The sequence below is a fragment of the Hippoglossus hippoglossus genome, chromosome 9, assembly GCF_009819705.1.
Source record: "Hippoglossus hippoglossus isolate fHipHip1 chromosome 9, fHipHip1.pri, whole genome shotgun sequence".
Taxonomy (NCBI): domain Eukaryota; kingdom Metazoa; phylum Chordata; class Actinopteri; order Pleuronectiformes; family Pleuronectidae; genus Hippoglossus; species Hippoglossus hippoglossus.
In genome coordinates, this window is record NC_047159.1 from 21,465,379 (window position 1) to 21,492,024 (window position 26,646).

At 42.4% G+C, this 26,646-nt stretch overlaps 1 protein-coding gene across 2 annotated transcripts; it reads right to left on the reverse strand.

The window, feature by feature from the left end:
* Positions 1 to 5,607: 5,607 nt before the first annotated feature.
* Positions 5,608 to 25,016, reverse strand: LOC117767354 (RNA-binding protein Musashi homolog 1). Of its 2 annotated transcripts, none has more exons than XM_034594913.1 (15): positions 24,701 to 25,016; positions 24,373 to 24,413; positions 23,788 to 23,869; positions 23,532 to 23,616; positions 17,231 to 17,272; positions 15,043 to 15,135; positions 11,914 to 11,962; positions 11,347 to 11,429; positions 11,140 to 11,257; positions 9,944 to 10,024; positions 9,003 to 9,059; positions 8,588 to 8,650; positions 7,708 to 7,841; positions 7,437 to 7,486; positions 5,608 to 7,327 (listed from the first exon to the last, which is right to left on the reverse strand). In XM_034594913.1, the coding sequence occupies exons 1-14, from the start codon at positions 24,757 to 24,759 to the stop codon at positions 7,445 to 7,447; spliced, it is 1,029 nt and encodes a 342-aa protein (XP_034450804.1). In that variant the 5' UTR covers positions 24,760 to 25,016; the 3' UTR covers positions 5,608 to 7,327; positions 7,437 to 7,444. The 2 variants fall into 2 exon arrangements, with proteins under 2 accessions (XP_034450804.1, XP_034450803.1); XM_034594912.1 differs by having other exon boundaries at positions 7,708 to 7,862; positions 24,701 to 25,015.
* Positions 25,017 to 26,646: the final 1,630 nt, after the last annotated feature.

Sequence of the window (26,646 nt, forward strand, 5' to 3'; positions counted from 1 at the left end):
TCACAGTAGCAGAATTAATATGGTACGTCCTGATTCTTCATGCTGTGCCACCCCTCACCAGAGATTTCTGTGTTATTATGAACACGTCTGAGCGGAGAATCTCATGCTGCGTTGTTGATGTGTGAAAGAAAACCTCCGGAGAAAGTCTGGACCCAATTCTGTGGACATCAGGAGTGTGCAACGCCAGAGTTCATGTCTGAAAATGGCTTGCATAGACTACTGTAGATATATTTTTGACACACAATTTGCCCCTCTTTAAAAAAAAACTCAGTCCCAACAACCTTCATTTCACGACTACAAACACTCAAGCATGCCAGTCCAGTTGGTGGCGATGAAGTCTACATCAAATATCGGTCAAATTCCCTGAGAAGAACAAAGTGGCCTAAATAAATACTTTACGTACGTATTTTTTATTGTCATAGTTGTGTGGCTTGTAAAGCTGAAAGCCGTAGTCAGTGGTTTTTTTAAATTGCTGCAGGTCAGCTAAGCAGTGTCCTTGCTCCATATCTCATCTGGTTTCTGTAAGACGTTCTCACGGATATACAATTTCATGTAATCCATACACTGTGTCCAAAGCCTTTAACTGTGCTCACTCAAAATAAGAGGATTCATCAGTATTTCAGTGTTGAGAAAGGTCACCTCTTTACCCACAGGGTCAGGGTTAGTAATAGTCTGTAATGGTTATAAACCAGCAGTACAGAGTTTATGTTCTTTCCCCCCCTAGTAAGTACCATATCATCATTTCATAAACCTGCAGATAGCAACACAGTGGTGGCTGATGGTCAGTCTGGTGGGTCAATGTGTGTGTCATGATTCCGCCACGGCTTCTCGTATGATCTATTGAGACGGCTTTCTGGACCCGATTTTCTGGATTTCTTGTTCATGGACATTTACCTTGGTTTTTCCTGTGTTTGGTTGTTTTTATTCACTGTGATGATGCCCCTTGTGTGTCTCCAGCTTGATCTCCTTCCTGTTGCTTTTTATTTCTGATTATATTTCTACATTGACTTACTGCTTCACTTAGCTGCTGCTGCAAAAAACGAAGATTTAAGCTAATATAAAATTGTATTAGTAATATTAAACACTACTGGGGTACCAACATTAATGGCACCACTGACTGGATGAGCTTCAAGGTGTCTGCTGGTTTAGTGCTTTTAAACTTCGAATTCCATTTTCCATTTTCCAAATTAAGTGGGAGTGATTCCACTATTCATTTATAGCCTTTTAAAATGAAATTGACAAGATTGTATTTTGAAAGATGGGTTTTGTTTGGATTTGCCTGATATTCATGCAAGTTTTCTATCTGACAATATTGGGACAGCTCTTAGAATGCAATAAAGATTTTTTTTTTTTACAAAACATCTTTGCAGATTTGTCAGTGATTTCATCGACATAAAAAAAGATCAACGACTTGTCATATTATAATAAAACCCTTTTTGTCATTTTCAAAGCTTAATTCCGCGCTATAGGACTCATTGAATTTCAGCTTGCATGAATTAATTTGCAATGCATCATGGACTTCGGTGGAAGTCACAAAAATATCTATCCGTCTATTATGTCACTTATCTGGGTCCGGGTCAATGTCCTGGTCCTAGCCACCTCCTCTCTGCTTTAAGGGATCATGAGGCATTCGCAGGTCAAACATGTAATCTGTGTGTTGTGTTCTTAGTCTGTTTGCACGGAGCAAAAACCAGGGTGTAAGCTGCATGACCCATCTCATACTCATCTCATATCCTCACAGAGCAGGTCTATCAGGTGGTCCTCCATAGAGGTGAGTAAGTCTTCCCCTCAGACTTTAATCTCTGCCTCCTCCACGGTGAGCATCTTCGATGGGTCAGTTGGTTATTTTCACATGTTTTCTCACTGCTCTCTCCTCAGTGAAGGTCAACGGTGCTCCAGACCCTGCTGGGAACAAGACCCTGCCTCCCCTTGCTCGAGTTGTCTCTGGGTTTGGCAGATGGGGGCCTAAGCAAAAAAAAGAATAAGACCTCCCACTTCAGTTGCTGTCCACCAGCAGGTTCTCAAGTTGCCATGGTGACCCGGCGGGACAAAACTCCAAGCAGCTGCATCAGCAAAGGAGGCTTAAAAACTGTTCACTCAAAGTTCATGTACACAGCCTTCCCTCAAATACAAGAAAAGTTCACCTGGTGAAAGCTGATGGTTTGACAGGAAGAGCACTATTTTTTAATGTTTCCAGTTTACCATCCCTGGGTGATTTTTTGGGGTTCATCACAACATCCAGCAGCTTTCCCTGTCATCTTATCCTGCTCACTGGAGATCAATTTACAGCTCTGCTCCTCCTTTCACACGAGTGTCCGAGACACATAGCTGCATTTCCAACAATAACACTCAAGCCTTTCTTCAGTCTTTGGCCTAAAGGGCTCTGATACCAGTTACACTCATACAATAGCTTTTCAACATTTGCTTTGATGTGGGTCAGGGGTTGAAAACTAAAGAAAACATGGTTTAGGATTCTCTTTCATAAGGACCTTTGAGGGATCATTTGCAAATACAAAAGCTGCAAAAGTGTTATTGTAATATAATGTGCACAACAGCAGAGGTGAGGATTTGATCATAACTGAAATCATTTTATTCCAATGTTAAATTTCATATCGGGTGTATCCGCACAACATGCAGTGATGACCATGAGACCGATGACAAAAGGAACATTGTTATAGTCCTGCTCCTCATGGCTCTTTTGGGCCTACATGGTGAGAAAAAGGTCAAATTCAGTTTTAGTATTTCACAATCGAGCCCCATAATAGCAAGTCACATATTACATCTGCATGTGTCTTTCATGGGAGCCTATTTGGAACATTTAGACAGAAATTAGTCACTGCTTTGTTTTGAATCCACATGTATCTCCATGCACCTGCCTCTCTTGTTATCTCTAGTTCTGTACTGAAGCCATAGTCCTTGGCGATGAAAGACAGTGGACAGCTGAGTCGACACGTCTCATCCAGAAACTCACAGCTACAATGATGGGACAGCTGCTGTAGGCACAGTGACTCAACACAACTCTGTTGGACAGCTCAGAGACTTGAGACAAATCCAAAGACGTTTTCAGACATGAACATGTTGGTCTTTCACATATGAAGAATGCAGCAGGAGATTGCTGGGAGCAGACGCTTTCACAAAAAGGAAACTGTCTGGAACATTCAGGCTAGGGTCAGCTCTTGGGTAGAGCATCCAGGAGGCAGAACATGATGTACACATCAAGACTGGTGTTTGCCCTTATCGCGAAAAGCACTCAAATCTTGTTGTCTTTCCAAGCTGACATCATCGTCTGCATCTTCTGATTTAATGGCACCTACTTTTTTGTCCTGAGATATTTTCATCCAGTTTAGTGTGCGTCACATGTTAAAAACTGGAGCAACTGACTTGGGCATTTGCGTTTTCACATGCATCCCCTCTGGAAAATTTCAGGAGAATATCCGGAGTTCAGTACATGAAAGCAGCTTCAACGTGCTGTGTCTATCCAATGCTACGACTTCATCAACCTTTGTGTCACACTGACAGGAAGTGAACGTTGACCAAAGAGCTGCATAACCTATGAGCTTGGTTTCTTCAGTTTTAAACACTGATGTGAAAATGTGTGCAGATCATTACAGTCAGCAGTTATGGGCGTGGTTTAGCATAGGGATGGGTCCACTGCAAGTGCCCCAGTGGCCTAATGGATGAGGCCCTGCCCTCATTGTGGGTTCAATTCCCATCTGGGGTGTCGGATGGCAAAGTGGCAGAGTGTGTTGGACCCATAACCCAGATGTCGATAGGTTGGAGCTATCCTCTGCTTTAGCTTTCAGGAATTTCAGTTAGAGATCGATTAAGTACATCTATCTGTGAACTGAAGTGATGTTTTTATCTCAGCCCACATCAGCAGAGGCATTTGTTAGTCATGTAGCAGTTCAGAGAAGTGAAGGGGCTATTTCTGTATCTGAAACAAATGTCTATGGTCCACATTTACTGTCACGTTTGCTGATGAAAAAGACACTAATCTTAGTTTTAGATTAGTCACTAAATATGTGCAGATATCCAGATAAGTCCAGCTGAATCTGTGTTCCCAACCAGCTTTAAAAGCTTTTTCCATCACTATCATGGCTCGTGACGATTGGTCTGGGCTGCCAGCAGATAAACTAAACCTGCCGTAACAGGAGTATCCTGCCTTAAAACTAGTCATAAACAGAAACGTGCTGAAACCTCAAACCTTCAGCACTGCATAACTCACTAGCCCGGCACCACAGTATTGATGGGCCAGGCAGGGCAAAAACATGGTGATATAGAAGGTCGCTCCTCAGAGGGGGGATCTCCTGAGCCTCCCTATTCTTCACAAGGTCAGAGCTTTCTTGCAGCAAGGGTTTGGTTTTCACGACTGGCTGCGGCTTCCCCCTGGAGACAGTCAAAGCAGAGAGGCGAACGCCACAGTGCTGAGGCGGTGGGAGCGTGGAGGTGGAGGCAGGGGAGGAGAGGCAGCAGAGCAGTGATGATGGAAGAGAGAGATCAACCAACAGACAGATGTAAGAGGGACACACAGAGGCAGCCTGGAGACAAGCGTGAGCAGCCTGGAGACTCAGGCCAGCAGCCACACTGAGTGACTGATTACAACAATGCCATTACAACAATATCAGGAAGTGGAGGAAAGACAGGGAATATATATTTATGTATATATTATTTATATTTATTTATATATATTCCCTGATATATTTATAGTCATTTAGTAGTTATAGTAATTATTACACTCTCATGGGCATTAGTAAAAAATGTATACCAATTGATTAGACATTCAGATTTTATCTCATCATGCCTGGAAGCCCCTTTACTACCTAATATATAATCTGTAGATTTGACCTAATTCTAGATTTTAGCATTGTATTGGGTGGTCATGTTTTTTTACAACTGTTTGTTTGTCTCTGTACGTTGGCCCTGTGATATGCTGGTGTCGGTATCTGTGTTCCAATGTCCGCTGGGATTGACTCCAGCCCACCACGACCACCACAACCTTCAGAGATTATTTTTTTATTCAAATGTATTATTCACCACAAATCCGTAGAACGTCATAGAAATTCAATAATTTAGCACATTTGTACTCAGCTATTATGGTCATTTTGTACAAATGTAGAATAATTTATAACTATTTTCTGAGAATGTAGTAGAAAATGTGTTGCAGTTCATAGAAAGTCTATAGTTTAGCACATTTTTAGTCAGTTGTCATGGTCATTTAGTACAAATGTAGTGTCATTTCAAATTTGTTTTTGTTACGAGGCTCTACAATGACATAAAAACTAACCAAGAAAATCCATCACAGTGCTCCCTCAGCAGTTTTTAAATATGTTTTCTGTCACGTGAAAATATCTGGAAGCCGCTCACCTGTCTGCAGTACTGTGTAAATTCTGAATGTTGTAAAAGTATTAAATGGATAAACCAAAATGCAGGTTACCATGAAAAAACAATCCAAGTAAAAGAAAGTAAATGTACTTTGTTGTACTTTACCACTGACAGGGCGTACTGCAGGGATGCTCTTTATGGCCCACGTGTATTAATTTATATATGAAGATTCTCCTTAACAATGCTCCTCTGATAAAAAAAAAAAGCTCCAACAGGATACAGAAGTGGAATGTTTTTAAATAATTTATTAGGAATTTTAAAAAGTTTTTTTTTTCCAAAGGAATAAACATGACAGGAAAAAGAAAATCAGAAAAAAGTTACAGTGTTGACAAGATTGTTATTTTTCAGTGAAAACAGCATCAAAGAATGAATGAACTACCATAGTGACCTGTAGCAGTGTGAGCGAGCGTATCGAAATGTAAAAGCCTGTGTCTTGCAGATCGAGAGTGCTTTGTTCTTAAGCTACCATTCAAAAAAAGAAACACATTTATTGTGATCGGCCAGTGCAACATACTAGTAGCTCTGAACATAATTGTTTTGGTCTAAAAATAGTTGTCACATTGCTACAGTCTGTGACCTCCAGTGGATATGCAGTGATGGTTAGGATGGGGTGGGTGACAGGTGAAGATACAGGTGAGAGTTAAAATGACCCTCCCCTCCTTTCCTGTTAGAAAAGCCACCTTTCTAAACGGTTTAACCATCCACACTTTGACACAGATGTTAATGCAATAATAAAAAAAGTCTGATTAAAATTTCACATTTGCAACTGAGGTACCAACCCTCCCCCCAAGAAAAACAGCACATGGCACATTGGAAACCAATGTGTACAAAACCACATGACATGATCACGCAAACAATCAGCCGTAAACACGCTAACTGCGTACCACTGCTCCCGCACACTCGTCCTTCATTTTCCTTCACAAACAAACATCGTATATTGAAAAATCACAGTTAAAACAACAGCATGACAAAGTAAGAAAATAGCATGTTTTTTTTTTCTTGTTGACTCTCCTGATTGAGGACTGTTGTACCAGACTCAGTGTCTCTCCTCTGCTGCACGTAAAGAGTTTGAACTCTGACGCAGCACCAACACACTCTAGTGAAACATCCTCCATAGAAGCCTGGAGAGAGACACACTGAACGGCTGGTCTTCTGGTGACAGGCAAACTGAAATGTTCTCGACCCCCATGTGAAACTATGATACGTAACAGTCAAGCTTTCCAACACATTTCTCCAAAGCCTCCCACACACACAATTAGCTGAACCCCCACCCTCCACCCTCTGAGCCCCCCGAAAACCAGTCATATTTACAATATTTTACAAAATTGTACAGCTCATGTTGGCATATTATGCAACTGGGACTAATGACCTTTGTGTGACCATTATTAGTAGAACAAGTCTTTGTTAGAAACCTACCAAGATATACACTTTGTGACACATTGTCAAGAAATAGTATTAATCACAAATGTTTTGTTAAAATTCAGTATGAACTAGTATAGACAACTAGACAAATATACATTTTTTTTTTCTCAGTACAAATTACAGCTCTTGACCTTCAAATGGGCTTCACCCGGAGCTTGAACTCCTCTTAACTCAGAGGTCAAAGTTCAAATAACCCAATAAAATACAGCCAAAACAGATAAAGAAACACAGCCATCAAAAATAAAACAACAACAAGGTAAAACATAACAACAGAAAAAACTCTAAAAATTCAGCATCTGCATGTGTCGCTATTACAAATAGTGATAAATGCTCCTTTTATGAACTTCTCTTTTTTTTTTTTTGTTGGGAGGTGGAGTTAAGTGAAGCATCAGTAGGGTCGGCTGGAGAGGTCGGGGGTGGTTGTCGAAAATCGAGCCGCCCCAGCCGAAGAGGTGGACCGGACAGAGACAGGCCAATCAGCTCCGAAACAGCTTAAACTCCTTTCAGCTCTCAGTCTACAGCTCTGCAGTGACAAGAAAGCCACGTGGGTTACTCACAGGTCGGTTGATGCAATAATGTGTTTTAAACAAAATGCTTCAAACAAAGACATGTTAAACAAGACAAAGACTGACCTACACTCTCAGTGATATCCGTTAGTGAAGGCTGTGGCGATCAAAGGGCCCTGTGGGAGCAAGAATAGAACAGTTCAAGGGTCACTTCTTTGTTAGTAAAATTCAGACAATGAGCACATCTTTTTTTGTTTGTAACATTCTGAAGTTGTTAATCAGTGCTGCTGTGTTTTTGTTTGAATGAAAACCACAGTTCCTGAGTCACAGTTAAGAAACTGTTAAGGAACCAGGACAGAAACATTCCAGTACAGAATCATAAGAAACAGTATCTTACCCCCAAACTGTGGCTGAATCCAGTGCTCGGGGCGGGGCTGGCAGCGCTGAGGTAACTGCTGACTGCCGACTCCTGACCGGCGGTCCCGTACAGGTCTGCCATCGGCCCAGGGCTGCTCGTACTTAAAAATCCAGCTGAGCGAGACGGGTTAGAGCCTAAAAGTCAAAACAGATAGATTCTTGCTGTTTGAAACACTTACAGGCTAAAAGCCTAAATAAAATAGTGTTATTTAACTAGATTGATTGTGGTAGGTAGCTGTGGTATCGAGATCCTACCGATACACATGCTTGACCAATTACCTTTTCTATTTTTATAAAATCAAATTAGTAATTAAACTTACCAGAAAATTATTACTTGACATACATTAGTATAAGAACTACCCAAAAGACAGAAATCATCTTTGGAAAGATTTTAGAGAGGTGGCAGGGTTTATGACCTATACTGCAACCAGCCACAAGAGGGCAATCAAGATGTTTTGGCTTTACTTTTGGGATTACTGTCATGTGGTCCATTTTTATATACATTCATACTGTAGACTTGACTTTTCTAATAAAATTGTTATTTTTACTTTAGGTTTCCAGGGATATTTTTCTATTTGTTGTAAACAGTAGAACTCTTGAAACATCTGTTCAGTCGTATTAGTGGGGACTAGCATCATAGTGAAGATTGGCAAAGTGGTAGGCGACTAAATTAGAATTTCTTCATATTTAAAATCTGCAACTATATTAGCAGTTAAGAAAAATAATAAGAATTGGTTATGGTAATTTTTTGTTTAATATGAAATTAGTCACCTTTACAGCAGATGTTTAGATGTTTAAAAATATAATCCTGTAAAATTATAAGAAAAACCAAAAGACATTTCTTATTTTCATTTACATACCTCTGACGACTGCTGCTGCCGCCGCTGCTGCTGCCATTGGTCCATACGCTGTGAGAGGAATGGCTGAAAAAAAAAGTAAAACCCAAGTTTAACAGCTTTTTATGTGTAGGCACATAATAGCCAACTAAGAACACATAATTTCACGTCTCCCTCCAGTGACTTTAGAAAGTGCTGGAGTTATTTATGTTGTAATTTTTAGCAGAAATTCTGAATTATAAGTCACTCTAGTTGAGTAAGACTTTACAGACAACAACAAAACCTTCCTCTTTACTTACAGCAATCCTGCCTTCAGTTTAGAGAATGAGGAGGACTGACAAACACAAACATGCAAACCAAAGCGTGACCTGGTGTCGATGCTAGCGTGGTGCGTAGCAGACGTGACAGCTTGTAAAGTCCAGAAGAGGGACTGACTGACCTGTGAGCTCAGGGGGGTGGGGTGAAGTCAGAAGGGGAGTCCTCTCTAAGTGGAACTCTAAAACAGAAAGATCAGAGTGCTGTTGAGACAAACATCTTCACTGCCGGTGAGGAGAACACATACACACACACACACACACACACACAGGCAGGGAAACACACAGGGTTTGAGGAATGCAAACAGGAATTAAAGGACGGAAGGATATTTAAAAACCAACAAAAGTGCAGTTATAAATGATACACAACATATATATATATAAATATAAATAGCATGTGTCATATAAAACAAATAACTTCAATTCAGAAGAGTACATTGATTTCACTTAATTATTCTTTGGTGGATATCAAATATGGGAATGAACTCCCAGATCTCTCTCACACACACACACACACACACACACACACACACACACACACACACACACACACACACACACACACACACACACACACACACACACACACTACATCTCAGTGCAAATTCCACTCCCTGATTTCTACAAGCAGCCATTTACACTCACAGTGTTTCATGTGCTTCTATGGAAACATGTTTGTATTTGTGACAGTTGTCTACTGTCAGTTCAATGTAAATCTACAACAAAAGCTACATTCATTCCATTCAACCACAGATGTATCTACTGCTCACACTTCACACATCATTATTTACAGGACTTTTTTTTTTATATAAATACAAAACTAGAAGACTTGAGATGACAGGTTGTTCATTCTGTTCAATCACTAAATGCAGATAATGTCTGTGTGTGTCAAGGGAAGCAAGGATGATTTTAACATTGGCACTTTTTTTCAAACTCTTTCATGTCTCACCCAGCATGTGCATCTACAACACTTGCTAACTAAATGTAGCTGTGTGTTTAATTCTCAGTGAATGTGACAAAAAATAACATCAGAGTGTATGAGGAGCAGAAAATGTGCTGTGATTACCAGGGAACTGGTAGGTGTATCCAGGAGTGATGCCAGCGTAGCTCCGGCTGGTGTAGGTGGCTGTCTGGAAGCCAGGATAACCTGCGGGGGAAAAAATCATCATCAACATATGGATAACAGAAGAAATAGGAAATACACGTAGTGTGTTTATGTAGTGTCTGAGAAAAAAAGGAGGTCATTGCGGTATTGTGTGCAGGTGTTTGTAGTTGTGCTGCCCCTTAAGTGTGAGGCTTGGTATGCTGTGTGACGTGCAGGCGGATGATATTCTACACCTGCGGTCTGGATTTCTTCACTATGACTAAGCAGCTTAGTGTCTTTGTCTTTGGTTTCACTCTAAGCGGTACACAGTATACCGAGATTTTCATTGTGCACAACCTGCCACCTGGAGAGATTACTTCAGAACAACATTCACACGGATACAACATGCTAATCTATTATTATTATTTTACTTTTTTTCTTTTGAATATGTGGTGGCGATTCCATCTTGAGCTACAATGTCTGTTCAAATGAAACGCTGGAGAAAAAGGTGTAGTTCTCAGACTGAACAGTAGGTGGTGGCATTGGTGTTAAATTCAGATCCGCAAACAGGTCCTGAACTGGTGTGAATACAAATGAAGTTAATGAGTGGACCTTATCCTACTTTAGTGATAATGTGGTAATAATGTTCAATGAAATTAGAAGAGCGGAACTGTTAAAGCGGCATTCCACGTTTTATTTGACATGAGGAGCAGAAACTCAGCTTGAGGAGAAAACACCTGTACAATGAGATCAAGGAACTAAAAAGGCCTTTACTACAAACTGAGGGTATGAAGTTCGAGTGGTTGCATTATGGGAAATATAGGATGCAGCATATATAGCACACATTTTAATATTGAATTTTTATCTCTACATCTAACATTTTTTTTAAATGATGCAAATTTGGGGACTGATATCTATGATTCGGGCCTTGGTGGAACTATGTGCTAAATCTTTCTTCATTACTGCACCTTTTCTGTCAGTTCTAAAGTCTAAGCTCTAGTTAATCGAGGCCGCATGTTGGAGAGTTACAAGCTGACATGACCCAGCTCAGTGGTCAGTTCGCTCCACATGAGGCGTCATGTGACCTTTAAGCCAACGGGGGCCCTGACGCAGGGATAGTCATTGTCAGGCTCAGGTGTAAGACCACATCCTTCCTGTCCTGATCAATACTAACTTACCCAGCATACCAATGCCCAGCATGAAGGCGTCCATCCCATAGGGCATCACCCGAGAGCGCCCCCTGGCAGAGCCCGTGGGGGACATCACCTCCTTGGGCTGAGCTTTCTTACACTCCACCTGTTTCCAGACAAACAACAAATCAGTACTGCAAGGTCGGTAACAAAACAGTGGTGTCAGAACGTTGTCGCACACACAGAGCCGCTTACCATTTTGTTGTTGATCTCGTGGAAGTGGATCTCGCAGACTTTCTCAACCACATCCTCGTTCTCAAACGTCACGAAGCCGAATCCTGGCGAGGACGAGGACATTTTGAGAGTAGAAAAATATAAATTTCACACAGTTTGATGGATTTCAACAGTGGGCCTCTCTGTGCAGCAGCACAGCTAATAGTCTCCAGTAATCAGTACTGTAATAGCCGCTTAACACATTTGCCCCCCCTCTTTCAATGTTGCTATTCTGCACTCATCCTTTCTTCCCTCCCTTCCTGGCCAGAAGGCCTGGACAAAGCTGGTAGGCTGTCATAATCGATCAGTCCTAGGGTGGGGAGGAGGTGCTTAAGGAGGCTTTATCCTGATCCCGATTAACGGACTGGCTAATTAGACTAGCCCCGTTCGTCTCCTCCTGCTCAGCCCACAGGAAGGAGGAGGCCCTGGGGGGGAATCAATAGACAACCAGGAAGGACTGGAGGAAGAGTAGTAAACTGAGGAAGACAAGGAGAGGAAAAGTAGAGGTGTAGTGCATGAATGGACAGAGTGAGAGTTCGTCCGTCTCACCTCTGTGTCTGTTGGTGGTCTTGTCGAACATGAGCATAGCATCGTCGACCTGGGGGGGAGACAAACAACACAGTTTATTAACGCAGCGCTCTCTCTCTCTCTCTCTCTCTTGCCACGCAGCATATTGCCTGACCTCAGCCCTTCTCAAGTTCTGCAGGGAGGCTCAGCAACAGATGGACAGAGAGGAGGGGGAAGAGGGAGTGAGGGAGGGAGGGAGGGTACTGGGGACAAGCGACAGGTTACAAAGAGGAGGCCGAGAGAGCAAAGAGAGGGAAATATGGAGAAACACTGTACATGGCAAACAGACATAATGGGTGGCACGGAAAGTTGGAAGTTGTGTCTGCTGCTAAACTGCCCTGGTCACAATCCTTCTCACAGAGATCACATAATCCGCCCCCTTTCTCCCCTCCAAAGTTTGACATTCCCATGGCAACTGTACAAAAAGCCCTTATAAAAGAGCTCTAGCCAACATCAAATATGCTTTATGAATAGTGGGAGAGTGCCAGTGAGACAAAGAGAGGGCCACAAACACAGACACACACACACACACACAAAAAGAAATTTGCCGGTCACAAGCAGAAAGGTGAATCCTGTGGGCAGGAGGGGACTCGATGAGAGGGCAGAGCTGATAGTGAGAGGAATAGCGACAGGTGGAGATATGGTGAAATAGAGCACAGAGAGTCCTGTAAGAGTGAGGAGGAAAGAAAAAGAAAGAAGAAGATTGGGTCAAAGTGGAAAGGGAGGAGAAAGAAGAGACAAAGGGAGAGGGAAGAGGGAGAACAAAGAGGCCTGGAGGCTTTGTTTGTTGGCACAGTCGGCCATGATTCCTCCTCCTCCTCTCCCTTTGACCTCTCCCTCCAGCCCGGCCTCCCTTTATAGAGCAAAGACACAGGTGTCTATTCTACACACACACACACACACACAGAGAGAGAGGAAGATAGTTTCTTATGTCAAAGTTGACCTACTCTCTCCCCCACCTCCCCCTCTCTCGCCACAAGCTCACATGTTTATACTCTGCACAGTGGTCCAAATAAACATTTGGTAAATGAATCTGTGCTCTTGGTCTATAATAAGTTTACTGGATGTGGTCCACTGAATAATTTGTCATAGTCACATTGTCAGTGTGTGTGTGTGTGTGGACCCCTAAGGGCAGTTTGCCTACAGAAAGGTCAAAGGTGAGCGAGGAGTGTCACTGTGAAAGGGGACCTGTTACTCTGATGCTTCTCAAGCCGCTGCCTGACATTTGCCCGACGCCTGCAACACGTTCAATTCAGTGTCTCTGCTAAATCAGCCTTTCAACTGAAACTTTTGTCCACGTAGCGAGTCCACAGAAAACTTTAAGCAATTAAGGGTGAGGTCACACACACTCATTTACCACGCCGGATAGCTACGATACAAATCTGAGCTGACACAGGTTTAACAAGGCAAATACATAAAAATCATACAATTCTAACTTGAAGTGAGGCTGCTCTGTCACCCTGGAGGACGCCATCAAAACATAAAATGCTGCAAATGGAGTTAATCGCACATCATTGCTCGATATTTCAAACACTGGGCATTTTTAATGGCGCACTGCCGGACAATATTCCTCTCTTATCCTTTTTTCCCCACCTCTCATCTTCCCTGTTATCCCCTGCCCATCCCTCTCCGCTCTCCTTTGTCCTCACCAGGACGGGACACAAAAGGTCCAGTGAGGCAGTCTAATCAGGAACTTCCATGGATGGCTGGAGCCTACATTTCACCGTCCATCCCTCGATATCTCTCTCGGCAAAAATTCATCTAGACGTTATGATTGAGGAGGGAGCACGGAGAAACTCGAGGCCAAACCTTTAGCACTGAAAATAAAATGCCATGCGGTTGCAAACGTAACGGCTTAAAACAGAGTATTTTTCCCGTGACTGACTTTGAAAAGTTTCAAGGGTTTTGCACGATTGTCTATCTGAAATATTCTTTAAAAAATATTTTTTGGGGGGTTTTGTTCCGTCCAATTTTATTTAGCAGAAGGTGAACTAAAAGTCACGTGGCTCATAAAGTCACACACATCGCTGACTTTTCTGTACATGTCGAGGAGTGTGAAAAGTCCAGAAACTTCCAGTATGCAGATAACTTCTGAACAAACTAACAAAATATTTGTCTAGCTTTGTGCAGAGGCATAATGGCCCCGTAACCCCCCCTTACACACACACACACCATTTTTGCCCCAGTTCCCTCTCTTCAGCCTCTGCAAACCACTCTCAATCAGGCCCTCCCGCCCTTGTCGGTGCCTTTGTCAGCCCGTCAGCTATTCTCTGCCCCACGTCTTTCACATCTCAGAATTTAAGAAACTTGGATAAAACTTTATGTAAAAAATGTTTTTTAAACAAACACATCTACATTAAGGAAATGATATAAAAGTAAAGGAGGAAGTTAGCAGGTTTTTGAGCATAAGTCAAATTATATTTATTTTTACTAAACTACAGAGTTAACCCCCACCCAACACACACACACACACACTCATGCTAACACCCCCGAACACCACCTCATCCCTCCTCCTTCAGAACAAAACCCCCTTACCCACAGAATTACTTGGGGACAATGGGCAAGTCGGGTCACCACGGTAACGGGCCAGGAGGGGGTTGTGGGTAGGAGCAGCTGTTACATCAGATTAATTCAGATTCTGATAATCCCTCCTCCTTCCTCGCCATCACCACACACTCACTACAAAACTTTTCTCCCCCCTCCCTCTCTCGCCCTCCTCCCCCCGCTCCCTCTCCCAGTCCCCCTAACTTCGCCTGCTGCTCTCAGAGTCTCTCAGCCTCGTTATTTTTTTCCTTTCCTACCCTCTTCAAGCCTTTTTCTCTCCATCCTTTCTCGCCCTCCTCCTCCTCCTCCCCGCAGCAGTAACTCCTTCACTTCCAAGCAGCAGCTCGACTCCCAAGTGAAGTTTTTCACAGAGAATTTGCGGTGAATCAGCCTCGGCAGCGCTGGCGAGATGCAGTGCTCAGAGCTGCTGATTCGTTTCCGCGCCGACGCCACCGAAATGTATGTGAATCTGTTCAAGCAGAGTAGTCCCTCTTTTTCGGCTTCGACCTCCATTGCTGTTTCTTTCGGCCAAAATCTGACACCACAGCTCCCTTAGACAACACTCACCTTCCCGAACTGGTCGAAGTACTGCTTGACGTCCTCGATAGTCGTGTTCACTGACAGGCCTCCCACAAAGATCTTCTTGGTTCGAGTCACCAGCTGTAAGAGAGGGAACAGCACAGATGAACAAATAACTCTTCCCTCTGGTATCTTCAAGCACACTGCTCATTTTACAATACATCCATTTAGGAATCAGTTTACGGCCGTGACTCAAAATGTGTATATTTGTCCAGAAAGCTTGTTTAAATGTTACAATAATTACAAGCACTTGTAGTTATCTGTACTACCTCAGTACTTTGAATTAAAACAGTTGTATTATTTGTCTCAAATGTATGTTAATTTAATGTTACTTTACTGCTGCTTCAGCTGTTACTACACTAAAATAATTTTGAGAAATTAAGTTGCAGGTTCAAAGTACAAAACAACTTTTCACATTGTCCCAAACAATACAAGTATAACGGTGGTTAAAAGGTAATTTATATTGGATTATAATTTTCATCATTTATTATTTACCAATAATGTTTTTCATTCATTGAGCTGTCACTGTTTCAAGAATACCTATCACTGTGCCTTTGAGCAAACGTGAGGTTTAATTATGTTATATGCAAAATAATATTTTATATATTTTATACATAATAGGGGTTCACAGGGACTGTAAATAAAACACAATTTGATTCCAGCCCATGAAGCAACACAGAAGACTGGCAGCGCCTCAACATAGCACCACTTGTTTCTTCTTAAAATTAGCCTCCGTGTATCTGTTTTTTCTCTGCAGTTTGCTGAACAAGAGCAAAAAAGTATTTAAAGAAAAAACACTGGCTGCAGCGGGACACCTGGAATTATTATAAGCTTTTTGTGGTGAGATGGAGAAGAAAAACAAGTTTGCTCCGTCACATAAAGTGGAAGACAAGCAGCATTTAACAGAACAGTGTTTAGTCCGTGCTGCTGTAAGTCTGTCAGATCTAAGTCAGTCAGCCGAGAACACTGTTATTTAGCAATGTGGACAGAAACAGGTGGATTTAAACCTGTAACATTGGAGGTGTGTCAAAGGTACATTATAATACATTAACACTTTGTAACAAATTATTTAGTGTGAATTAACACACGTTTTCAGGCATGAATGTCCACAGAATTGGGTTGGGACTTTCTCTGGAGTTTGCCTTTCAAACATGAACAATGCAGCAGGAGATTCTCAGGTCAGATGCATTCACAACAGCACAGAAATCTGTGCAGCTTTCAGGTGAAGGGTGGTGCAGCAGGCAGGACATTGCATACTAATTCCGCTGTGGAAATTACGTGTTTTTCTTTACAGGGCATAGACACCGCCGTCGGCTGTCATCACCAAAAGCTCTCCTGACATATTCGCTGGTGTCTTCTACTAGTAAGGCACAGCCTTTTCATCCGGAGATATTTGTATTCTTCTTGTTTTTTTTTTGTGTCTATGGCATTTTAGAAACGTCACCAACACGGCCACTAGCTCGTGGTGAAGTCCGGAGCCTCTCACTTGGACATTTGCGTTCTTATATACAGCCCCTTAGGAGATTATCAGTTCAGTGCATGTCTGAAAGCAGCTTAATTTTATTTTCTTGTGTTTTTTGCTGTTACATCTGTCACCATCTACAACTTTTTAAGAATTTGTTATGTGTCGCTCTTTAATACAGTGGGTTCCAAAAGTCTACGTTGTGCGTTGCATTATGGGACAATGGTGTCCATGACTGTCAAAGTCACGAATCGATTCAGGGATATATGTTTGTGTTTTAACACACGCTCACATGCTGCATTCTTCTGCAGCTTAGAATCTAAATGGAAAACCAATGCAACAACCTATGACACAGCCATTTCAGCAGACCTGTCGTATCAAAGTAAATGTTGTTAGATGTTTTTTTCTCCTCGTACCAGTGTTTATTTGTGCTGCTGGCCTCACACAGCCGGGTTTCCCAGCCTGTTGTTGTGAGCAGAGAAGACGAGCTGCCTCGGATCAGGACAGAGCGTACTTGAAACACAATCCAGACGTTCAGGTGGGTTTAATAATACTTCTGTGTTTCTAAATTTGTGAACGTTTTTGTTCGCACACAATCGCACAACGACCCGGTGATGTCAGCGCCACTCATGTTCATCAGATTACGAGGCATTAGCCTAACCCGCTGCAAAACAAGGCGCACACAACTTAACCTGAGGAGACAGATCCACTCACCTTGGGCTGGGCTCTGCGAGGGAACGCAACCTTCGGATCGATCTGCAGGAGAGGATACAGAGAGGGAGACGACTGGTTAGTGTTGTGTCATGATGCAGACGCATCAGCAATCTTTCCTCTGTGTACTCTGACATCACACCTTCATCTCTCATGATGACTCATCAATGAGGGTGTAATATATCCATGTCATCCTCCTGTTGGCCTAGTGCAACATTAACACGGCAACAATGTCAGAGACACCTGGTTTTTAAGGCTCACACTCCCCTGTGCTGATTGACAGAACCAGACACCGCTTATAGTTGGGACAGAAAAATCGAGATGAAGTTGACGTCAAAGGTAGAAATAAATCAATACATTTTGAGATGGAAAGATGGTGAGGTTTTCTCATTATCACCTGCTTCAGACATCTGATCGGACACCTACATCCTGGTCTGAACACACGACTGCTGAATGAATGTGTGTGTGTGTCTGACAGTAATACCAGTGTGTGTGTGTGAACCTTTGCCAACAGTGATGTAGCAGTAGATGATGTCATTAAGGCTGCTTATCAAAGCACCAAGGAGGTTTTCACCCCTGAGCTTTTGTTTGTTGGTTTGTAAACAAGATTAAGCAAAAACTACTGGACGGATTAACATGAGGCCTGATGGGAAGATGCAGTATTAGTCAGGGAAGAACTCATTCAATTTTAGTGCAGATAAAGATCAGGAGGAGCAGAAATGTTTTTCACTTTTCTTTACATTGCAAGAACGGGTGTTTTCTAATATATTTCTTGATTTTTAAGAGAATAATTCATGGATCTTGAAAAAAATCAGGCATATTTGGGAGAGTGATATTTATGAGCGTGTGCAGATCCAGTGGATCTAGTGAATTTAAATGTGGTTTCATAGGGGGACTGTTGGGCCTTGGTGGAGGGATGCAGAACGCATCTCATCACTTCATCTTAGTTTTTCTAATTATTTCCTCAGTTGACTCATCTATCATGAGGCTATAAAAGAGCTCTATTTGGTATGATAAAGGAAGCACTAACTGTTAAATGCTTCCTTTATTCGACCAACAGAGCAAAATTCAAAGGTACTCAGTTTATAATGATGACAGACTCTCATATTTGAGAAGCTGAAACCTGTGAATGTTTCTCAATGTTGACTGATTATTCAATCCATTATCCAATTTCTTCTGATTAATTTGAGTAATAGTAATTTCAGCAGTAATTAGAATAAAAAAAGGAAGGAAACTGTTCAAAAATGTTGAGTATGTGTGTGTTGTGGTGAGTCCCAGCTCTACATTCTTGAGTCAGCTAATCGTCAGTGTGTGTGTGTTTGTGCATCTATGATCTACGTGAATGTGTGTTTGTGTTATTACTCCACTTTCTTTGTATGCAGCCTGCTCGCATGGGATTAATATTCAGTGTGTGAGACACATGTCTGAGGTGCAGTATTTAAACATGTAAGTCTGTGTGTGTGTGTGTGTGTGAGTGTGTGTGTGTGTGTGTGTGTGCGCGCGTGTGTGTGTGTGTGTGTGTGTGTGTGTGTGTGTGTGTGCGCGCGCAGGTGGAATGCCTGGGAATGTCCAGTGAACCCCTGCCTCTCTCGTCACTACCATGTGACATGTGATCTCCTGGAATCTCACACAGGCACTACAATCACAAACACACCTCATCTCGGCGCGGAGACTCCGAGAGCGAGGACGAGCGTGTCAGACAGAGAGTGAGAGAGGGACCAGGAGGTAGAGTGTGAGGGGGGGGCGGAGCAGGACGGGGGGAGGAGAGGGAGCTGTCAATCACACCCACACTGACGGCAGATCCACCCAATTTTGTTTGTTTGTGTTTGTTTGTTTTTGCCTCCCTCAGCTTTTGGACGGAAGTGATGACAACAACGGGGACCACTCATCATCCCGTGTATTTCCTCAGGCGACCTGGATCGTCCCCTGCCCTGCAGTTCCTCACATTTACATCCAGGACAGACTTAGAAAAGGACACAACTTGACTTTTTCTTGTGCAGTAAAAATCTTTTGATATCAATCTTATCACTACAGCTACCAAAAAACAAATAGAATCGAGACACAAGTGGCTGGGCCCACTGAACGTCACCAAGGTTTAGATTGGAGAGAGAACCACATCATGCCATGAGAATGCAATTATAGACAGACTGTAAAACTGGAATTTGAGACCTCTATATTAGTCTATACTGATCTAATAGAGCTAGAGAACAACTAGACTACTCCACACTGTACTGCTGTTACACTAACAGATGGTGAGACAGTACAGCGCTAAGATTAGTCCGCAACCATGAGACGGTAGAGTTGAACTACAGTAGAGAGCTAGAGCCTCTATGGTAAACCACATGCGTTTACCAGAGTAAAGGGTAACAGTGTTGTTTCTAACAAGAGGCGACATCACCTCAACGTTTTTTTCTTCTTTTATTTTTTCTAGAGAGCAGAGTGAGAAGACTATAGGCTAACACTGGAGGATCAGATGCAGAGTCTACTGTTTAGTTTCTATAGTGGCTAGACTACTCTGATAGTCACCTCCGGTCACCAACCCTCCTGATGTCCAACACTCCTGTGCACATTCAAAAACAAACAAGACACACACACACAAACAAACAAAATCAAACACATGGCAGCACACAGCACATTCGTTGGGGGGAGGAAACTGTGGACGTTAAACAGGTACATTTGCTGTATGAAGGAAATCGCTTTGCTTCAAAAATGTTGATCATGGCAGTGTTGTATTTAAAGTGACCCCCAACCCCCCAAAGCCCTCATTGTCATTTGACTTGGATTTGGTGTTTACCTACAATCTCAGGGTAAGACGATGTACAGGCAGGATTTGTGACATCACAACTTGTTTGTCAGCCAGCAGCGGTCCAATATCCAACTTACACTGGTGTTATGAGACAACTCCAACGCATACACTGGGAATGTGCTTTTATTTGAAGTGAAGGAGACATTTTGTGTCTAGCAGTTATTACCTCTGCAAGGAAGGTTTTCACCCCTGAATTTAAAGGTAGGGTTGGTAATTTGATTCTGAATTTTTTTTTAATCTTATTTGTTGAAATCCTCTTTATGTCCCGATAGCCATCAAAAAATGAAAAATGGCGGTGTCTGTGACCCTCGCAGGACTGTGAGAAACCAAATGAAATGATGATGAACGGTGTGTCGGTCTGTCAAGAAAGCCGTTTTCAGACAGACTGAGTGTAAAATCCGGAGAATGGGCTACGCAGTTTACCCAGAGTTTTCCTTTTACACAGGCACAACACAGCGGGAGTAGGCATCTAAAACAGCAACAAATCCTCCGTATTATTCAGGCGTGAGGTGGAGCAGCTGGGTGTAGCAGACAGAGACAGGAAGCGACGTATTAACTCCGGTCTTGAGATCACCTGATTTTCTATACAACACACAGACACCAGCGACGGCTCTTATCACCACAAACTCTCTTGGCATCTTAGTCGGTGTCTTCTACGTGTGTCATTGCTTTGGCACTGGGAGATATTTATTTATTTTTTCATTTTTGCATCTGTCGCACGTTAGAAGCGCTGCCAACCCCCCCCTGTCATTTTGAGAATTCTTATTGAAGGTTTTGCTGAAATAAAAAACACATCCCACACAAGTCATCATTCCAGAGTATTTTCATGTGTCATAAACTGTGTGGAGTGGGGACCTGTGACTTAAAGCAACACTTAATCGTGTATAAAGTCACTTGAAGGTGCTGCTGTTTAAAAGAGAGACCTGCCCTCTCTGCACCCACAGCAAGGTAACAGGGAAGAAGCTGAACGTAATTCCAAGAGAGGTTTACGAAATCAGGGCAATCCACTTTGACCAAACTACATCCCCGCCATGCAACAGTTGGCTGAGCGCGCTGCCTGTCACAGCCTGAGCTGGGAGCACACTTAACGCAGCGTGCCCATTGGGCCACACTCACCATCCGAGGAACAACTCAAGCTTGTTGACTCCAATCCTATTAGTCAGGGGAGCCATACTAATCACAGATGGGGTTATCCTCCCCCTCCCCTCACGTCTTTCCACCGGGTCAGCGAGGAAATGGTTAACGAGGGCCCACACATATATGCCTGATTGCAACTCGGCAAGGAGCATGGTGATTTTGTTGAAAAACTCTCTGCTGTGCACCTTGGAGCTGCAGTTGAATGGAAACTTTGTCCCACAAAGGTGCAGTTTGCATCAGGCGTCACTAACTTTACAGATAGCAGGAAACCAGGAGGGCACCCAGAGGGGCGACTAACACAGCGGCTGTCACATAAATCACAGTAAAAACCTGCCTCACTACACTGGTCAGAACCAGGCTGCATCTGTCCTTAAACACAATAAGTACCAATAAATTCCTCCGCAGCACTGTATTTGCTCTTTAGCCTCTCGGCTGCGTAAAGCTCTTTTAATTCCTGTGCCGGAGCGGTTCAGTCGGTCACAGCATGGCACATTCTTTCTGTTGCCACTGGAGAACTTTTCTCTCCTCTCTCTAACAGGATAACCTGTCTGTGTGAGGGAGAGAGGGAGAGGGGGGCAGGGTGAGCGGTCTAAAAAGGCCCACTCTACTCACCATCCAACCCCTGTGGATGATCGCTGAGCCCTCTCCATGCCAAACGCACACTCTCCAAGGCCGCCAAACGACACACTGACTGCCACGAGGCCACGCAGAGTAAACGCAGGCACAAGTGGAGGGGGACAAACTCAAATTAAAAGGAGGCCGTCATCATCATCTGTGCAGTCTGCCACGTATAAAACTCAATAAATTGCATATCAGAGGAGGTTGATGGGAGGATTAGCTGTCAGCACGCAAACACACACACACACACACACACACACACACACACACACACACACACACACACACACACACACACACACACACACACACACACACACTCTCCGTGCCTGCGTCTGTTTATGCTGTCTCCATTTCTAGTATCCAAGAAATGATTGTAAATGATGTGCATTGTTATCTCCCTCTTTTTTTCTTTTGTGACAGATCCATTCTTCAACTGTGGAGGGTGGTGGAGTGGGGGGTGAGTCACTATGGAAACAAACCCCATGGCAAGTTAGTGGCGTCCAACCATGATAGCGCAACTTGTCATAGCTGTCGTGCATGCAAGTGACACTATAGCAGTGAAGCACTGGGGAAATCAAAAGAAAAAAAACTGAAATCAATTTGACTTCTCCCTCAAACAACTTCCGTCACGGTAATTTTAATCAATTCAAATTTGCTAATTCCCGCACAACTTTATACAGTGAATAACCCTGTTATTTTTTCCTTTCTTTTTCTTTTCTTTCTCTATTTCAGTCTTACAAAAGCTGAAGACGGTGCAACGCTAAGAGCACAAAGGGAAAAAGAAGAAATAGCATCCCCTCATTTCAATACAGTGACTAACCCGCAGCCACCACCACTCCCACTGAGGAGAGAGGCGGGGGCAGTGGTCCCTATGGCGACCAACGGGCCACATTGTTCCCAGACCGGCCCACATTCATTACTGACAAAAAGACACACACACACACACACACGCACACACACACACACACACACACACACACACACACACACACACACACACACACACACACACACACACACACACACACACACACACACACACACACACACACACACACACACACACACACACACACACAGTTTATACATTTGAAGTTACAGTTCTTCACACAGGTGAGAGGGCCTCTAAGTGTGACACACTGACTTTCTCATCGTTTTGTTCTTCCCAGGATCAACAGGAAGCGATGAGGAGTTTGTTTGGAGCTGCTTTCACACCTTCGTGGTTTCAGGTAGCATTTGCTCGCTCCACTGACAAACTTTAAGAGGTCAATTCTACCCCTTGGGCACAGAGAAGCAAAGAAAGCAGAATGGAAGTTTTGGTTCACTCTTTCTGGAGAGCAAATCAAAGATTGGCAGTGAATGCAGCCCAGTCCGGTTCCCCCTTGTTTCTATGGAAATCGACACTGGGTGACATTTTCTTGCCTGTTTGGCTGGGGAGCAAAACGAGAGAGAGAGAGAGAGAGAGAGCGAGAGAGAGAGAGAGAGAGAGAGAGAGAGAGAGAGAGAGAGAGAGCTCAGGCTCCCATGTGTCTCCACTTTATCGTGCAATATTCTCACGTCTGAGGTGCGGTGGCGGACACGCACGGACGTGGTTTTTGAGAGGAAAGCGCCAGCCACTGGTGGAAGCTCTGGTAAAATGTAGCAATGTACACCTCTCCAGCGGATTATTGGAAAATCCACTAATCAAACACTGAGCAATGGGATTAGCTGGTGGTGGGGAAGTAAATACAGAGAACTCACTGTTTTGGAGTCCAACTCGTGCCTGGTCTGGGCCAAAACTTTATCCACGCCGGCCTGGTCAACAAAGGTGACGAATCCGAACCCTCTGCAGACATCAGGGGGAGGACGGGAGAGGGAGGGAGAAAAGGGGGGAGGAAGAGGAGTAGGGGGGGTATTAATGACACAGAAACTGATGTTGACATGTAATCATACGTTATGTGCAGAGAGGAATCACGGAGGTCAGATAAACTTTCAGCCAGCCGCGCAGCTCCCTCACCTCGAGCGCTTGGTAACCGGATCTCGCATCACCATACACTCCTTCACCTCGCCGTACTTGCAGAAGTACTCCTTCAGACCCTCTGGGAAAGAAAAACAAACAAATAAGTAAGCACAAAAGAAGGTGGAAAGACGACACGATAATTGCTGAATGAAGAGGTGGGAAACAGATGACACCTTTCAAGTTAAAATAAGTTTGGCTCCAGGGTCAAACTTTTGCCGAGATTTCTAAAGTAACAACACAAAATCATCAGGACTAAAAAAAAAACTGTCCAATTCCAAGTTCCAATTAAAAGAAAATAGATCTCAACTTATTGCAGCCTTAATAATTTAAATCCAACCTTTTTCTAATGAGATTTACAGAATCACTCATTGCCTCTATGGCAGGTCTGAATGGGGGCATTCATCCTGCAGCAGGTTTCATACGTAAAACTCAGAAAAACACAAAACAAATAAACAGATTCAGTGAAAGCAAAGAGAAATATGAAGAATTTCTTTTGGTTCCATCACATCCATGCCAGTTTAAAAAAAAAAAAAAGGCATAGTGGTATTCTATGAGAGCAAGTGGTAGGAAAAAAAGATTTACCTTGTGTTGTTTGCCAGCTCAGTCCACCTATGAACATTTTACTGTGGAGAGAGAATGTCCATATTTACATATTAAAGGAGCATTCCGGGAGTTTAATATTTGTATGGTTACACAGGAGAGACAAAGTTGTCAATGAGGGTTTTGAAAGTGTGTGAGTGTGTGATGAAGGCTCTCAGTGTGGAGGTGTGTGTGTGTGTGTGTGTGTGTGTGTGTGTGTGTGTGTGTGTGTGCGTGTGTGTGTGTGTGTGTGTCCTCAGCAGAATAACCACGTTTGTTCCTGCTGAGCTGCACAGAGAGAATTTTAGAAAATAAAAAGTTTTCTCGTTACCAGGGGTCGTGAGGGGAGTCCGTGGTGGACAGGCTGCTCTGGCTCCCTTCCGTCTCCATGTCGTCTCCTCGCTCCGTGTGTGTGTGTGTGTGTGTGTGAGAGAGAGTGAGAGAGTGCAGTGTGTGTCCGGGCCGAGCAGTGCGGGAAAACAGGCGGAGAGAGGAGCTGGGCGGGTTTGGCCCGGGGTGACAGAGAGGGGAGCGGGCTGGATGCAGCAGGAGGCTGGGACAGACTCCTCCTCCTCCTCCTCCTCCCTCTCATCCCGCCGTAGAGGAGCACCGCTGCTCCTGCTCCTGCTCCTCCTCCTCTTCCTCCCCCACCTCCTCCTCTCTCTCTCATCCCACCGCTCCGCCATCAATCTCCTGCCGTCAGACACACAGGTCCCCATGCTTCCTTTCAAAATAAAAACATAATCCGTGACTGACAAAAGCGCATGTTGCTTTTTTTCTACTACTTATGTTGCTGATTGTCTATTTTGTGTGTTCAACAAATGTATGTTATTTTATGTTTTAAACACATGTGGGATAAACTAAGCTAAACATGTAAAATTTGAAAATAAAATATCAAAATCAAGTCAAATTTACTCTATTTATAGAACACGTTTAAAAAACTGAAAACTTTGAATATACAACAGTAAATTATATATTGTAGGGGTAAAATAAGAAAAACATGTTTTTTTCCTACTACTTATGTTGCCGCATTCTATTTTGTGATTTTTTTTCCTACAAATTTATTTTATTTTTTTAAAACGTCCAAACTAAACAAATTAAATTAAACTAAACATGCAAAAAAATAATAGTTTACATGAAGTCTGCCCCATTGACATGCAAGTCAAGTAAACTCAACTTATTTATAGAACACATTTAAAAGAAACAAAGTTTGAATATATTCATGTTTTAACAACACATAAAATAAGATTAGATAAGATGAAACTGATTTTATTAATCCCAAAGCACATTCTTGTGCCAGCTTGCTCCAAGATTACAGTAATACGATATCAATATACAATACAGAGGATACAGAGGATAGAGTACAGAGGATAAAACAATAGAGGATTAAGTCTAAAAAATATCTATTAAAAAGTGAAAATAAATTTTTTAATATAAAGTGTATTGTAAGTGAAAAGGAAAATATAAAGTGTACACCAACTAAATGCATAACCAGTGCCTAATATATATAACAATAGAAATGAAAATATATTAAAAAATAAGTTATAAAGTAGTTCTAAGCCAACAGACCAACATTTTGGTTGTTAATTAATTCACAGTATTTGTCAGCAATTATAACTACTCCTATAAAAAACAACTAATATATTATAACTACTGGGTTTTGCTTTGTTACATTAATGGTACAGTTATACATCATCCTTCAATAACAGGTGTTCACAGGAGGACTTAGTTATTGACAAATACATTGATAATGATACTTACATCTGCTGATATCTACATTATAGCATGTTGTAAACATTTGTTTGATAAGTCATTTGTTAAATCTTAAGCTTGAAGTTTTTAACTACATCTCTTTTACTGACAGGCATTGAGCTTTTATTATGAAGGTAGAATCTCAGTACTTCCTTTCATATGGTGGATAACTTTGATTAACTTTACACATTTTCTCTCATAGTTCAAATAGACTCTTAACAGGCACAATTTTCAGTTACAATAACTCATCTGTCATCATGTCTTCACTGGTTTAGTGACGTATTCAAAAGTTTTAACAACTGAAAATCTTATCATGAAATTTTGACAAACCACATGCAAAAACACAGTGAATTGACTGATTGATTTATTCAATTATTTATTCAGCAGTAAAAATATATAAATAATCAAGTGGAAATAATTTAGAAATAATATTAATAATAATAATAATAATAATAATATTATATATTAGAAATAATTAAAAGATAATGTCTTGATAGCAGCGAAGACATAATTCACACACAACTT

Excerpts from the sequence above, each read along its gene's own strand:
- LOC117767354 (XM_034594912.1), bottom strand. The coding sequence starts at position 24,759 with ATGGAGACGGAAGGGAGCCAGAGCAGCCTGTCCACCACGGACTCCCCT. Across the intron at positions 15,136-17,230 it reads CTCGCAGAGCCCAGCCCAAG|CTGGTGACTCGAACCAAGAA; the intron begins GTGAGTGGATCT and ends CCTCTCTTACAG. Across the intron at positions 7,487-7,707 it reads GATTCAGCCACAGTTTGGGG|GGCCCTTTGATCGCCACAGC; the intron begins GTAAGATACTGT and ends TTGCTCCCACAG.